The sequence below is a fragment of the Camelus ferus genome, chromosome 27, assembly GCF_009834535.1.
Source record: "Camelus ferus isolate YT-003-E chromosome 27, BCGSAC_Cfer_1.0, whole genome shotgun sequence".
Taxonomy (NCBI): Eukaryota; Metazoa; Chordata; class Mammalia; order Artiodactyla; family Camelidae; genus Camelus; species Camelus ferus.
The window spans coordinates 7,212,123-7,227,606 of record NC_045722.1 but is presented as its reverse complement, the minus strand read 5'-3'; the positions used below and the strand labels follow the sequence as shown (position 1 = coordinate 7,227,606).

The following is a 15,484-nucleotide window of genomic DNA, read 5'->3' as shown; positions in this document are numbered from 1 at the left end:
GAAAGCATGTGTTTTTATGTTTGTTAGTTTTACGGTATTTTGGTTTGGGGAGTTGTTCATTTGTTTGAGTTTTTAAAGTCTCTTTGCACACTGGTAAAGAACACGGAACCCAAGTGCTGCTCAAATTCTAGCACTGAGACTCACCAGTGGGTGACTTCATGAGCCTCCGTTTACTTTACCTGCAAAATGGGAGAGAAAAGTACCTACTTCTCAGGAGTACTGTGAGGATTAAGTGAGGGAGTGGGTGCAAAGCCCATGGCTCCGGGCTTGGTACCTGGTAAGTGCTCAATAGATAACAGTCATTGTCACTCTTAGTTGTAGAGTGTGAACTTGTAATAGTAACAATAGCAAGCTTTGCAGAGTGATACTGGGCGCCAGGCACTAACCCAAATGCTTCATGTATATTTAACTCCTAGAACAGCCCACCGAGGCAGGTACTATTCCTTTCCCCTTTGTATAGATGAGGGGACAGAGACTTCTGGAAGGAGCCAGCAGGGGCAGAGTGGGGCTTTGAACCCAGGGAGTCTGGCTCCAGCGTCTGTTCTTAAACCATAAGCTAAAATTCGAACCACTTCTCATTAAATACCGCAATTGGAAACAGAATGAATGCCTCAAGTCCTCCTGAAAGGGGCATGCTACCACTCCGCCAGATCTAAAACTAACGTAAGAATTTTTTTGAACTTAAAGCAACAGATGGTTATAGCTAGATGGGGCTTTCGAGATTATCAAGCCCAGTAACATCACTGTGCAAGTTAAGGCCCACCAAGACCTGGGGGCTCCCCTGCGGCCACCAAGGAGCCAAACAAGAAGCAGAACCCAAGATTGGGGCCGCTCTGATGCCTCTCCCATCCCCCTCTGTCTCCCAGGTGGCTGCCTGCCCTGCAGACGTTTTCGTATATAGATTAGCTGCATGGCCAGATCTTTGTTACCATCAGTTATTCTATTATTTATCTGTTGCTGTGTAACAAATTATCCCCAAATAGAGTGGCTTAAAACAAACATTTGTTGTCTCATGGTTTCTGTGAGTCAGGAGATCAGGACAACTTAGCTGTGTGGATGTGGGTAGCTCGGGGTCTCCTATGAGGCTGCAGTCAAGGTGGCGGCTGGGGCTGCAATCATCTGCAGGCTCAACTGGGGCTGGGGATCCTTTTCCAGCATGGTCCCCTCACATGGCTATTGGCGGGGGCCTCAGTCCCTCATCCGTAGCCCTCTCCTCGTGACACAGCAGTCGGCTTCCCCTAAAACAAGTGGTCCAAGAGACAACAAGAAAGCAAGTAGGAGGCTGCAGATCCCAAAGCCACACCCCATCACTTCTGCTTTATTCTCTAAATAAGAAGCAAGTCACTGAGTCCAGCACACACTCAAGAGGACGGAAGTGGCCTTCATCTTCTGACGGAAAGGGTGTCAAAGAATTTGTGGATGTGCTTTATAACCAGCACAGTGTGGTTGCTCTGATTTCTCACTACAGCATCAAGGGATCTCACACCCGAGAGATGCTCGCACACCCAAGGAGGTGGGCAGATTTCCAGATATTCTTAGTAATTGAAACCCAGCAACTGACTTTCAGCTGGGATCAGGCTGGTGAGGCTCTCTCCAGACTCTACCACTAACCAGCCAGATGGCCGTGGACAAGATATTTAACTCTGTGATTCCATTTCTTCACCTATAAAATCAGAATAACCATACCTGAGACAGGTCCGTTTCCCTAGTGATATATACGAGGGCTTTCCAACTTCTGCAGATTTAGGGCTACGAGGTGCTGTCTCGGAGCTGTGGTAGGTCAAGAAGAGGCCACACGAGCCAGGTTCTGGCTCCTCCGCCCCCAGCCCGACCTTGACCCGCATTTGGGGAAGGTGTCTCTGAGCCAATCCTATTGGAGCCGCTTCATTGGGCTTCTTATATGAAAATAAAGTTCTTTAATTTAAAAACCAAAATGCCCACTCAGCATATAATGCACACATACGTGCTCACTTTTAAAGTCCCTTCCCATCCTGATATTCCAGGACGCCAAAACTAGCACATCTCCCACTTTGATTCAAGGCGGCCCCTGCTCTTTTTCAGAATGGAGTCATATCCCTCATTGACTGCACCTTATTGGAGGACCCAGAAAGCACGGAGGAGGAAGGTGAGTGTGACAGTCACATGCAAGCCTGTGTGCTACACACACACTAACCCCAGAGGGTTGGGCCCAGGCATTGGTTTTTTCTTGGGAGGAAGGGAGGATGCTGAAGGGTGGTCCTGAACCCAGAGGGGCCAGGTCCTTAGAGAAGGAGCTCCCTGGCCCAGTAGGTGATAGCCTCCCCCACCCCTCCTGGTTCCTTCAAAGCTTCTTGGGTCCCTGGACTTGTTAGTGCCATTCAGTTTGGGGGCCTCAAGGAAGAGACCAGGGGGCACCAGCCCATCTCTGTCCTCCAGTAGAAAAGAATGGAGTGTGCAGGGACACATGTGCCCCTGCCAGGGGGAGTGCAGGGGAACCATCCCCCACAGTGGGACTGGAGTGGCCAGGATGGGAGGCAAGGTTTCAGGGAGAAAGGAGCATGAGAGTGGGGCCTCAACACACCAGAGGGGTCAGACAGGGAAATGCGGAGAGGGCAGCGCCCAGGCATTTGGAAAGCCTCGGGGTGGGGGCGTTCCATGGGATTTCTCAGAATCAGAATTGGGGAACGAGGTCATTATTTTGGGTTAAGGGGTGGGGTCACTGCTGTCTCTTGATTGGACCAAAGTTGTCCCATGTCTCCCTCATTCACTGGCCCCCAGCCATGGCTCTGGATGCTGCCCATGGGGATACACAAGCTGAACCCTGCATCTTTGCCCTTCCCCGGACTGGGGCTCCTCAGGGCAGGGCTGTGTCTGAAGGACCTCAGATCCAAGTCCCAGCATGCCTTGGTGTCAGGCTTGCGGTTTGCTAGGGGCCAAGAGCCTAGCCCATACACACACTTGATGGACACACACACACGCACGCACACGCACACATGCACTTGTACGCATGCACCCTGGTCAGCCCCAGCACCAGCTGAGCTCTGCACTCTTCACTCCAGGTGGCCCCTCAAGGCTAGAATAAATGTGCAGCAGTTTACCTGGGGCTCTTACCAGCGCCACCTCCTTCCATCTTGGCCACAGCTGGTCCAGACTCAAGTGGAGTCGTCAGGCCCCAAAGTTCTTTTCCCTGCAAGGCCAAGGGAAGTGGAGGCAGGACCCTACACGTCCCCCACTCAACACCCAGACACCCCACTTCTCAGAGGGGCCAGCACCATCCCATCCCCAAGTCACCACGTGGAGCAGGCTCTCCTGTGCCCAGCAAGGAATCCTACAATTCTCGAGTGTCAACACCAGAAGGGGTGGGGACCTCAGAGCCATTACATCCCACTCTGCTCGTACAGGAGGACGTCTGGGGCCCAGAGCAGGAAGGGCACCACCCCATGGTCACGTTGCCAGCAAGCAGAGTCCAGGGCTGTGGCAGACCAGCCACAACATTCCATCCCATTCAGTGTACTCCCAGTTAACGCGGCTGCATCGAAAGGAATCCCTGAGCTGTGACCTCAGTCTTTCCAAACAAACAGCTTCCAAGAGTTCAAGGAACAGTTCAGATTAAGAGCAGTAACAAAAATACCTAGGATTTACTTTGGCTTGGGGGAGCCCTCGACTGAGCTAAATGTCCAGCCCCGTCCATAAAAGCTCAAGATCTGAAGTTCTCCTTTTGGCCCCGGGATCACTTTGTGGGGGCAGGAGGGCCCTGCTGCAAGGCTTGGCTTAGCAGCTGCTCCTCTGGGCATCTTACAAAAGTCCTCCCTGGGGACCTCAGCTCCCCATTGGCGCGATGAGGGCAGAGGGTCGACCCATGATTCCCAGAGGCTCTTCTGGCTCCGACTCAGAGCTGCCCCTGTGTGGCTGGAAGCCGCTCTGCACCCCAGGGCTTAGTCTTTCCGTCTGTGAAGTGGGGTTCCTCACCTTAAAAAAATGTTCTGAAACCAGCAAGTGCCCTGGTGCCTTACCGATGCAGTGCCTTCGCCGATGGGTAAGGCAGAGTACCGTTCAAATGTTTTCCGACTCAAAAAAGGCCCACACTCATTCTGCCAACTCCGTGTTTTGCAACTGGAAGCCAAAGGATCCGGCCAAGACATAGACCACTTGGATTTTAAGATCGGGGTGGAGCCAAAGGATTCCCCACCCTTCACGGTCATCCTCGTGGCCTCATCCAGACAGGAGAAGGCGGCGTGGACCAGTGACATCAGCCAGGTGAGCAGCATCACCTGTTCCTGAAAGCAAGTGGTTCCTTCACACCTAAGCTGGCTGGGGGTCCGGGGGCAGCTGTAGGGCTCTGATGGGGAGACGCGGTGTCTCCAGGGGCAGCCCCAGCCGAGGCTGAGCCCCGCTACTTGCCCAGTTCTCAGAGGCCCCTGGGCCACCTGCAGAGTGGTCTGGGAAGCCCGTGCATCTGGATCATCTCCAGGGTGATTTTTTTAAGCTCCACATTCCAGGGCTCTCCCCTCCAGCCCTGCAGACACACTAGATCCAAGTCTCTGAGGTGGTGCCTGGGAACCTGCATTTTAGCACTCACCCCAGGTCACTGGTACCACGGGAAAGTCTGAGCACCATGACCCAAGGATGTTGGATGTAGCAGAGCCAGGAGAGAGAGCCAAGGCCTCGCAAAGCCTAGGTTTCACCCTCCCTCTTTGCCTGCACAGGAAGCACAGATTCCCCGGGGACCGGAGAACAGACCCAGGGGGCTGTGGGCCCCTCCCTGCAGGATCAGGCAGAGATCTGAGTCTGCAAAGAGGCTGTCGGCAGCGCCGGGCTTCCGGCCCGAGTACAGGCCTCTCCCTGGGCCCCGCAAGGGCCTTGAGTCCGCGCAGCCCTGTCCCAACAGCAGAGAAACTCCTCTAGGGCTGCCTGCCTGAGGTCTGCGCTCTGCAGAGCAGGTGGCTGTATTAGGGTAGCAGCTGACGGAGGAAGGGGGCAGCGAGGCAGGAGATGGCCCTCTTTCTGAGCAGGGGGCCTGGGAGCTGTATTTATGGAGAACTGGGGGCAGAGTCTCCTCTGCATTTAAGGGGGACTCCCATCACTCACTCCCTGCCCCTCGTTTTTATGCCTCACGTCTGCGCTGCCCTGACTGCCCATGCACCACTGCCTCTGCCCTGCCTGCCTCCCTCACAGCCCCAGCAGAGGATGGCGGGATGGGGAGGGCGTGTAGCGGGTGCCTGTCTGCTCCTGCTGAGTCTTCCCACGTCTTCACACAGCTAGCGTGTCCCGGGGAAACCGGAAAACTGGAAACCTCGAGCGTGGCCCTTTCCTGTCCTCAGCAAGCCATCAAAGGCTCAGGGCCACTGGCCTGGAGAGTGTCCCTGGGGCCTCTGCCCCATTGAGGGCTACATGGCTGATGCCAATGGGTGTCAGGGCCCCCAGGCCCTCTGATGCCCCCAGGAAGCTCTGTTCTGGGGCCAGGTGCCCTACGTTTCAGGGTTGCTGGCAGAATCAGAGCTAAAGAAAGTCTCAGAGTGCGGGGCTGGAAAGAAGGAGCTGGGAAGGGCAACTGAGGAAAGCTTCCTCTGGAGGCCCCCAAACAGTAGGGGGCCTGGCTGGGACCAGGACTGGGCCTGGGAGCACCCACTGCACCAGCCTCTTTGCTCTCACCTTCTAGGGACTTGGACCCCTCCCCCAACACATACATCCTCAAAACCAGAAGTTCCTGGGATGCGCCCCTACCCCCAGGCCTAGGATAAACCCTCTCATGGTGCAATGTGGTGGCTTGGGGTGGCGGGCAATGAGGAGGAAGAAGTGTGTCTTTGTATCTTTTATTATTGGAGGAGGTGTACTTTTTATTCAAAGAAAAATTTGGATTTTGTGGTTTTTCAGAGGCTGAATATACCATACAATTGTCTGTTTCCCCCAGTGCCGGCAGCCTTACCTCCCCGGGGGTGGGAGTTTATATGGAAAACCAGCCGCAGCTTCAGAGTGTTGGCCCTGTGGTGGGCAGAGGACAGGGTGCAGGACAGCACCCGCGCGCAGGGGGCACGGAGGCCCTGCTGAGCCGGCCTCCCCGGGGAGACATCCCAGAGCACTGTGGGTCTGATCTTGACCTTGGCACTGGATCTCAGAGGTCAGCCACAGGGTGGCCAGGGTCAGACGCTTCCATTTTGCAAACAACCCAAGGAGGTAGGAACCATTATCCCCCATTTTGCAGGTAGGAAAGCTAAGGCCCAGGGAGGTCAAGTTAATACTCAAAAGGTCACTGAACTGGGGGCTTCCGACTGAAGTCCAAGGGATGCTTCGCGTTGACCTTGCCTTTGCCTCGACGATGCCCTGGAGGTTGAGGACCCTGTGTCGCACCAGGGCACGTGAACCCCACACTCAGGTCCCAGAGTGGAGGCTGAGGCTCTGAGCCCTGGGGTCCTCTCTGATTCCAGTGTGTGGATAACATCCGGTGCAATGGGCTCATGATGAACGCGTTCGAGGAGAACTCCAAGGTCACGGTGCCGCAGATGATCAAGTAAGTGCCCTGAGTGGCCCTGCCCAGGCCGAGCTCCAGAGACCGCGGGCCACCTGGAGCCAGCAAGGGGCTTCGAAGATGCTGGGTTTCGTCTTTCCAGGTGTTTTAGGTGTTTGTTTGCTTGTTTGTTTTGAGTTAATGTCTATTTGGATGATGGCTTTGGCTTAGTTTTTCTTGTTTGTCTTGAAAATGTGGATTTTTGTATTAGGCTGATTAAAATAGAACATCAGGTAAGACGATTTATACACTCTTTTTTGTTTAATAGCTTTATTTCTTTTCCTAATTACAAAATGAGAACACTTCCAAAACGCAGGCCCCAGTGCCACCGTGTTCGTTTGAGCAACCCCAGGGACAAGGGACTTGTGGGGGGACGGTGGCATCCTACTGAACACAGCTCTCTGACCGTGCAGGCAGGGCAGCCTCCTGGCCTGCACCAGCATGCTTTCTCCTCCAGTGTCTGCTCGCCTGACCCCCTCAGGGGGCCCACCGGGTGGCCTGCTGGCTCTCTGGCCTCCATCCAGACCTCTGAATTCCCAGCCTGCTCTGCCCGCCTGGCTCAGGCCAAGACCCAGCTCCCCGACCCCCGGCGCATTGTGCTGCCCAGAGCACAGGAAATCTTTCTGATCTCAGATTATTCCCTCTTCTTGGTGGCTTCCTGCAGTTCTGTAGGTGCAACATATATCTCCCTGAATCTTGGTGAAAACACATACCAGATGTGTCTTGCAGCATAGCCGCCTTGGAAGGAATCATTTCCTGTTTCTTCAGGTTGGACGTTTGTCAAACTGCACTGTCCTTGTAGGCCCTGTGCTTTTTCTCTATTTTTCTCATCCTGAAAAGAAATCCCCACTGCCCTGCTCATTGGAGGTGGTCGATAAGGGTTATTTATCCATTAATATTTCAAATCCTAGGTATGTTTCCAAAGAAAAACCTTTAAGGACAGTGTGAAAGGCTATATCCAGTCTGCTCACCTCTTCTGAGCACTTCCTGCACTCCTAGGCGGTAGGCACCCTCTAAAAAGCCAGTGACTGCAGAGTCCACATTTATTTACTGTCTACTGAATGCCAGACAATATTACAGGTCCCTTAGGTCATTTAGTCTATTAAGTTCTTAACAAAAATCTTTTGAGGTAGGTCTTGTTATTTCCATTTTACAGATGAGGAAACTGAGTCCGGGAGAATAAGTACCTGTGTAAGGGCACACAAGAAACAAGTATTACAGGTATCATCTGAACCTGTGTATTCTGATTCCAAGCCTTGTGTTCTTCCCACATCACCAGAGATGCTAAACCTATTCCTGCCATGACAAGCATTATGGGCTGAATTGATACTGAATTAGATTTTTTTTTCCCTGTGAGCTCATGATGGTAAGGTTCCCAAGCTTATCCTTTCAGTAATGTCATGTATTTATTCATTTATATCATCTTCTAATCATATCCCACCAGAAGACAAAACAGATTTAAGGCTGCCTGCTAAATACATATAAAAACAACTAGATAACGTACAGTCATCCATGTGTAAGGAATACGGACAAACAAAAAATAAGGAAGGAAAAATAAAATGAAGCCCGAATGAGGTTAACTGCACTTGCTGTGCACTTGCAGGAAGTCAGCAATAGACTTGATTCCAAGCCTCTCAGCAGTCAAAACAAAAAGGGAAACATGATTACAAAGATTCACAGTGTTCAGAAAGTGAAAAACTACAGCTGCTTACTGGAGTCATGATAGAATCCCCCTGAGACAATGAAACATGTGTCCTGTGGTTTAACCACCAGAGGGCGCTGTGGGTTGCAACATTCTTCAGGGCAACTGGTTCCCATTACACCCAGCAGAGGCTGTGGGCGTCAAGCTCACAGACAGCTGAAGGAAAACAGACCTGTGGGTGTCTAGACCCAGCTCAGTCCTCAGGTCCTCAGCCCACTACAGTCTCATTGACTGCACCAGACACCTGTCCTCATGTGTTGGCAGCCTGAGAGGAACGGGACTTGCTGCTCCCAGATCCAATTTGGAAGGTCTCAGGGAAAGATTCAGATTGCTCCGGCTTGGATCAGACTCCTACCCCATGCAGAAATCACTCTGGCTAGAGGTGAAGGACTTTGATAGATCCAATCCAGGACACCTGCCCAACAGTGTCACTTTTAGTCCAGCTGATATACTACAGGCTGAAGATGGACCCCAATGCTTTTTATTTTTCAATTTTTAAGGGTTTTTTTGGGGGGTAATAGGGGATAGGAGGCAATTAAATTTTTTTTTTTTTAATGGAGACACTGGGGATTGAACCCAGGACCTTGTGCATGCTAAGCACACACACTACCACTGAGCTATACCATCCTCGCTCCTCAGTGCTTTAATAGGAAGCCAAGGTGAGGTCAAAGAGAGGATGACCTCTCCCTACAAAGGCTAAGAAGGTTGAATAGACTTCTAAGAAATCCACCCAACCTTGGCACAGGGGCCAGAGGTTCACAATGACTGACCATCACAAAGCCAGCTTCATTCTTTATAGCTCTTCATAGCTAAGGGAGGGAAGCTGTCAGCAGATTGCTGGCAGGCGAGGCAGCTAGTTACAAAAATTTTGGGATTTTTAGACTTAGAAAAGAAATTAGACCCTTGGAAATTTAATTAAGCTATTTATTGTATCTGCTGACACTTGCTCGTGTGGTTTTTAGTTTGGGATTGCAAGCTCATTTTCAGCAGGGGTCTGTCTATCAATGTCTTTTAGAACCTGGTTGACAGATGCCCTTCCAGAAAGGTTTTGCATTTGTTTCCACCAGTTGCCTCAGGAGCATTACATCCTGTGACCACACTTTTATATGCTCTGTTTGGGCTTCCCAGACCACAAAGGTAGTATGAATTTGTATTCCAAAACCACTGGGAGGGCAAATAAGACATTCTCAAGGGAGCTTTCTACCCCCGCCCAACCCACCCCCCAGAGGCTGGGCTAATACAGAAAACATGCAAACTAGATTTTCCTGGGCCACCTTTCACTGAGCCTGTAGCCCTTCAAGGCTCCCAGCTTTACATGCGGGTCTCACTCCAAACCCCTCCACCCACAGGCCCAGGCCTCATCTCCTTCTCTATTGAAACCTGAGGCACTTGGTTTTCAAGGGCAGCAGATGCCCTAAAGGCAGCTACAGCATCAGCTTGTTTCCAAATTTCTCTTCATTTTTGGCCCCTGGGAATTTCCTTTGCATCTTTTTGTCTCTACTTATTTTTTTATTGAGATATAATTCATGAAACTCACCATTTTAAAGTGTACAAGTCACTGGATTTTAATGTATTCACTATATTGTACAACATCACCACTGTCCAATTCCAGAATAATTCCATCACCCCAAAAAGAAACCCCATACATATTAGCAGGCAGTTCCAGTTCCCGCTCCCCCATCTCCTAGCAACCACCAATCAACTTTCTGTGCCTACAGATTTGGCTATTCTGGACATTTCATATAAATGAGATCATATGATATGTGGATTTTTGTGACTGGCTTTTCTCACTGAGCATGTTCTCAAGATTCCCCCGTGTTGTAGCAAGTGTCAGTGCTTCGTTCCTTTTTGTGGCTGAATAATATTCCATCATGTGGCTAGGCCACATTTGGTTTATCCTTTCATTGGTTGATGGAAATTTGGGTTGTTTCTACTTTTTGGCAATTATGAACATTGCCCTCGTGAACATTTGTGCCCATGTTTTTGTGTGAACAGATTTCCTTTATATCTTGTGAACTGAGTAACACATAATTTTTTAATTTGTTATGTTTCATCCAGTATTTGTAGTTTTATAATGTCAGGTTTTTAGGATATTGTTGAGAAAAAGAAGACGCAGCCCATTCTTCCTCAATGTCAGTCTCCCAGAGCTTTCCTTGTTCCCATCCTAAGCCACCCAGTCCTTCAGCAGTCCCTCTGTCCTTGGCTGTTGGCACACTGAGGAGACCGTGCTGCTTGGGCCATGGTCCAGCCTTCAGGGAGCTCACAGCCTGGTCGGGGAGATGGCCGTGGACTTGGAAACTTCAGACCCAAGTCTCCTCTTGGTCCTTCCTCCTTCCCCAGGTCCGATGCCTCCTTATATTGTGATGACGTAGACATTCGCTTCAGCAAAACCATGAACTCCTGCAAAGTGCTGCAGATCCGGTACGCCAGCGTGGAGCGGCTGCTGGAGAGGCTGACGGACCTGCGGTTCCTGAGCATCGACTTCCTCAACACCTTCCTGCACTCCTACCGCGTCTTCACCACCGCCGTCGTGGTCCTGGACAAGCTCATCACCATCTACAGGAAGCCCATCAGCGCCATCCCCGCCAGGTGGATGGCCTCCCCCTCCCAGGCGGACCCACAGACCTTCCAGGCCTGGGAGGGAAACTGAGCTCGACATTGGGAGTGGCTGGGGAGAGGCTGTGCCCTGCACTGGGTGGGGGGATGTGGGGCACCCTACAGAGGAACCAAGCCCACCTCCTGCAAAGAGGTGGGGAGGTCTGACCTGCCTGATCTGATGCCCCTGCTCAGTCCCAGCCTTCTCCACCTCCCCCGGGCTCCTGGGGTGGCGTAGAGTTGGGGGTAGGGGTGCATTATATTGCTCTGTCCTCCCTGTTCTCACCTATTAGCCCCCTCCTGGAAGCCTCCACCCCTCCCCACCTTCCCCATTTAAGAAAGAATGAGAAAGAAAAGGAGGAATAAAGGGAGGGAGGGTGGAAGGAGAGAGAGAGAATCCTGTCCCTTCTCTGTTTAGACCACATCCTTCTGACACACTTGGGGTGGTTCAGCACACGGAGGGCAGGCCACCTTAGCCTTGGCGTCAAGGCCATCTTTTCCATCTATATCGTGGCAGTTCAGCCCTGTGATGGGCCAGCTGGGACCCAGAAAGGCCAAGACCCTTGCTCCCGGGCCCCTGGCAGTGAGGACTTGAACCCAGGGCCCTGGGCTCATGGAGACCACTGGCGGCCACCCCTGCTGCGTCTGGGTGACACGGGCCCGTGGGGGGTTCAGAGAGGCGTTTCTCAGAACCCTGCAGGTCAGGAGGACCCACAGTGTCTCAGGTCAGCGGCTGCTTTGGACCAGAGGGAAGCAGAGGAGGAAGCATCAGGCAGATGCACCTGTGCCACCAAAGCCCGTGCCCTCCTCCCAAAGCAGGACACTCGGGTCTATGGACTCCTGGCCTCAGGCCATTTAGCCACGTGATCCTTTTGGCCTGGCCGCCTCTCAAACCCACCCACCAGAGACGGGGGTGCCCCTGGGCAGGCAGTCAGGCCTACGCTGACCATTTGTTTTCGTCCCCTGTCCTCCCCGCAGGTCACTGGAGCTCTTGTTCGCCAGTGGCCAGAACAACAAGCTCCTGTACGGCGACCCCCCCAAGTCCCCCCGCGCCACCCGCAAGTTCTCCTCACCACCTCCCCTGTCCATCACCAAGACGTCGTCGCCCAGCCGCCGGCGGAAGCTCTCCCTGAACATCCCCATCATCACGGGTGGCAAGGCCCTGGACCTGGCCGCCCTCAGCTGCAACTCCAACGGCTACACCAGCATGTACTCGGCCATGTCGCCCTTCAGCAAGGCCACACTGGACACCAGCAAGCTCTATGTGTCCAGCACCTTTGCCAGCAAGATTCCGGATGAGGCCGATACGGCCCCTGAGAAACCTGAAGAGCCCTCAGCTCTCAGCAAGCAGAGTGAGTGGATCTGAGGGCCCAGCCGCACCCCCACTCACCGGCCCACTGAGGCCAGCCCAGCCCCGTCAGGCTCCCACGGGGCAGGAGGGGAGGCTGGGGGTCCCGGCCAGATGTGCAGAGCCTGGGCAGGGGGCCAAGCAGCCGTACGTGGGAGCCCAGCTGCAAAGGGGCCAACAAATCGCTGGGAAGGATGAGTGTCACTCCCGTCACCAGGCTTCCCGCTGGCCTGACGACAGCTTCCTGCTGCAGCCATGTATTTGTCCATCTCTGTAGTGACATGTCCTGGGCCAGGCCCCAGTCAAGGCCGAGGAAAGAAGAGGTCATTAGGCTTAAGTCCTGCCCCCAGAATTCACAGGGTGGCTGAGGAGCAGGACCAGACACTGGAAACATGGGCACCTGATATGTGTGTTCAGGGGTGCTCCAGGGGCACCGAGGATGGTGTGGGGAAGCCGTCAGGAGAGTCAGAAGACTTCCTGGAGGACCGATTAGATCTAGATTCTCACCAGGAGGAATGGGAAAACCTCATAGACAGAGGGAAAGGAGTGGGCAAGACTGAGGAGCAAGGAAAAGTGTTGCGTGTTCAGGGAACAGCGTGGAGCTCAGCATCCCTGGAGCCCTGAGCGTGGGTTGGCAGCTGGAGATGATGCTCTCAGAGCCCTGACCATTCTGGAATGACGTTTATTTGGAGGATTGTCTGGCTACGTCTTACATTAGGTCAATCCTACATCCTGGGTACCACCAGCATTGTCTCGGTTAGCACACGTGTTCATGTGTGCCCACGCACACACACAAACATGTGCACAGCCCTGGGCTGGTCGGAAGCCCTGGGCTTTGAGGAGGAGGCAGCCTTTGTAAAAACAATGAAGATAGTCGGGATTTCTCTCCTCTGAGTTGGGAAGAGGGAAGACAGAGGGACCCACCCCAGCAGAAGGCACAGCCGAGGAGGGGTAAAGCCCCCAGGAGGCTCTAATACCAAGTGACACTGACTGTGGCACATACAGTAAGCAGGTCACGTGCACAGCTCCAAGTCAGGAACCAAGGTAACAGCCTACCAGAGAGCCCCACATGCCATCCCGCAGCAGCGCAGACACCCCGGCAGGGCAGCAGACAAGGGCACAGAATTCCATCTGACATGAAGCTGCAGTGAACCCAGGCCTGTCACGTCCTGACACGTAGTGCAAGACGGTCCTGAGAGGTCATCTCATACTGGGCTTCTCGACCTGCGGTCCAGCGGGCCCTGAGCCTGCCTGCCTGTGCACCGCATTGTGCTTGTGTGTGTGCATTCGCTTCTAAACAGAAGACCTGTAGCTTTCTTTGGGTTCTCAAAGAGGTCAAGTGTCACTCCACTTACTTTCTAATTGGGGAAACTGAGGACCAGAGAGGTGAAGAGTTTTTGACCAAGATCTCACCACGCCAGAGCTGGACTTTTAATGTAATTCATCAGCTTTCCCCAAAGTGTGTAAACCATGAGTCTCCCAAGATTAGGGGGACTGCCCAAACCAGGATGCTTTTCATAGTGACCAGGCGCAGGGACAACAGGGATAAAGCAGGACTTCCCTGGGCAGGCCGGGGTAGATGGTCACCCTAAGATGTTCCACACACACACCAAAAAAGCAGGGAGTCAGGTGGTACCCTGCTACTCAAAGTGTGGTCCATGGACCAGCCACGTGGACATCACTTGGAAGCTTGTTAGAAATGCAGGCTCCAGACTATTGAATCAGAATCTGCATCCTAACAAGATCCCCAGCTGTGCCCATGAAGTCTGAGGAGGCCCTGGGAGAGCAAAAGGCCCCTTGGAGGTGCACAAGGCCCGTTAGCACGTGGAAGGTCTGATGCGGCCCATGGCAAATACAGCTGTTAAACTTTCTTCAGCCGGTATTTCCCAAACTTACTCTGTTTGGCTTCGTTAAATTATAGGCCTGAATTTAAAAATCAATGACTGTTTGAGACATGCAAAATTATTTCCTCTTTTTCTCCCAGGCTCAGAAGTCTCCATGAGGGAAGAGTCAGATAATGATCAAAACCAGAGTGACGAGGGTGATGCCGAGACATCCCCCACCAAGTCTCCGACGACACCAAAATCTGTCAAAAGCAAAAATTCCTCAGGTACAATTCGCCAGTCCGAAACTACAGATAGAGTCCAGAGGATGTGTGAGATCCAGGCGGGGAGAGGGCAGCGGGTCAGCCCGAGGAAGGTCGAGTGTGTGTCAGCCCTTCTGTGTTACGAGTGACTCCTTCCTACATGCAGGAACTTAACTGCCCTTCGTAACCCTGGGGGTGATTCTGGGGCCGCTACCCTGGCTGGTCCTGCTCTTCAGCTCAGCAGAGCCACTTCCCCACCCCACCCCACCCCCCCAACCCCCGACTTCAGGCAAGACTGCATAGCCCACCCCATACAGGCAGGAGGGCCCAGAATGTGGGCTCATGCATGGAAGATCAGACTCAGAAGGTGTTTCCTGAGCTGCTGCTGCGTGTCAAGCTCTGTGCCCCGCCCTTGAGCCATCTGACACCGCACAGAGGGGCCGGGTCATTCCTGATTTTCATACAAGGGAGAAGTCTCCCCGAGAGGTTGTGGCGATGCCCACCCTAGTCTCAGACTCATGATTCTGGAAGGTCCTCAAGGAGCCATCTGGGTCCCTGGTTCCCACAAAGCACACCGCGGGGCTCTGAGATACCAGGGGTGAGGCGCGAGCTCACGGGAGCCCCTCCCGCCCCTGCTCCCACATACGAGGTACAGCCTGAACCCCGAGCTCCCTGACTACCCAGGCCCTCCCAGGAGACCCAATAAGTCACAGGGTCACCCACCTGCAGAGAGAAACTGCTCGGACACCGCAGGCCTGCCACAGCTTCTCAGATACCCTAAAGCAGATTCATGGAGACAGAGCCAAATTCCAGAAATAAGCTTTGAGGTTTTAAAATAAATCATTTGCTGCTCACAGCAAAAGCACTGTTATTTTGTCCTGAGTATGGATTGCTCTGCAGAGACTTACAAGATGAAGCTAAAGGTTTTTGGAATCAGATTCTACTACCATGACTGCTGAAAAATAACAATTATTATTGTTAATAGCATCAATATTCCGTTGTATATATATAGCTTTTCACGCTCTACTACGTACTTCCATCCATGTTACCTCTTTTAATCTTTATGTTCACCTTTTGAAGTAGGTGTTAATATCCCTATTATCCAGAGATGACTCAGGCTCAGAGAGGATAAGTAATTCACCCAAGTCCACGCAGCTAGTAAGGGGTGAGGGCTTGGAGTGCAGGGCTCTCTCCACCCCGCTGTGCCAGGGAGCCCTTCCGTATGAGTCATCGATGTCACACACTATACAGGTCATGTGTTCATTTCCA

At 52.7% G+C, this 15,484-nt stretch overlaps 1 protein-coding gene across 1 annotated transcript in view; it reads left to right on the top strand.

Annotated features, from left to right (window-relative positions):
- Positions 1–15,484, top strand: part of RASGRF1 (Ras protein specific guanine nucleotide releasing factor 1) — a 95,884-nt gene that overhangs the window by 52,849 nt on the left and 27,551 nt on the right. The window contains exons 11-16 of the mRNA XM_032469326.1: positions 2,062–2,125; positions 4,100–4,236; positions 6,405–6,487; positions 10,527–10,775; positions 11,760–12,133; positions 14,114–14,239. Of these exons, the coding sequence (XP_032325217.1) occupies positions 2,062–2,125; positions 4,100–4,236; positions 6,405–6,487; positions 10,527–10,775; positions 11,760–12,133; positions 14,114–14,239 (1,033 nt within the window). The remainder of the gene's footprint in view (positions 1–2,061; positions 2,126–4,099; positions 4,237–6,404; positions 6,488–10,526; positions 10,776–11,759; positions 12,134–14,113; positions 14,240–15,484) is intronic.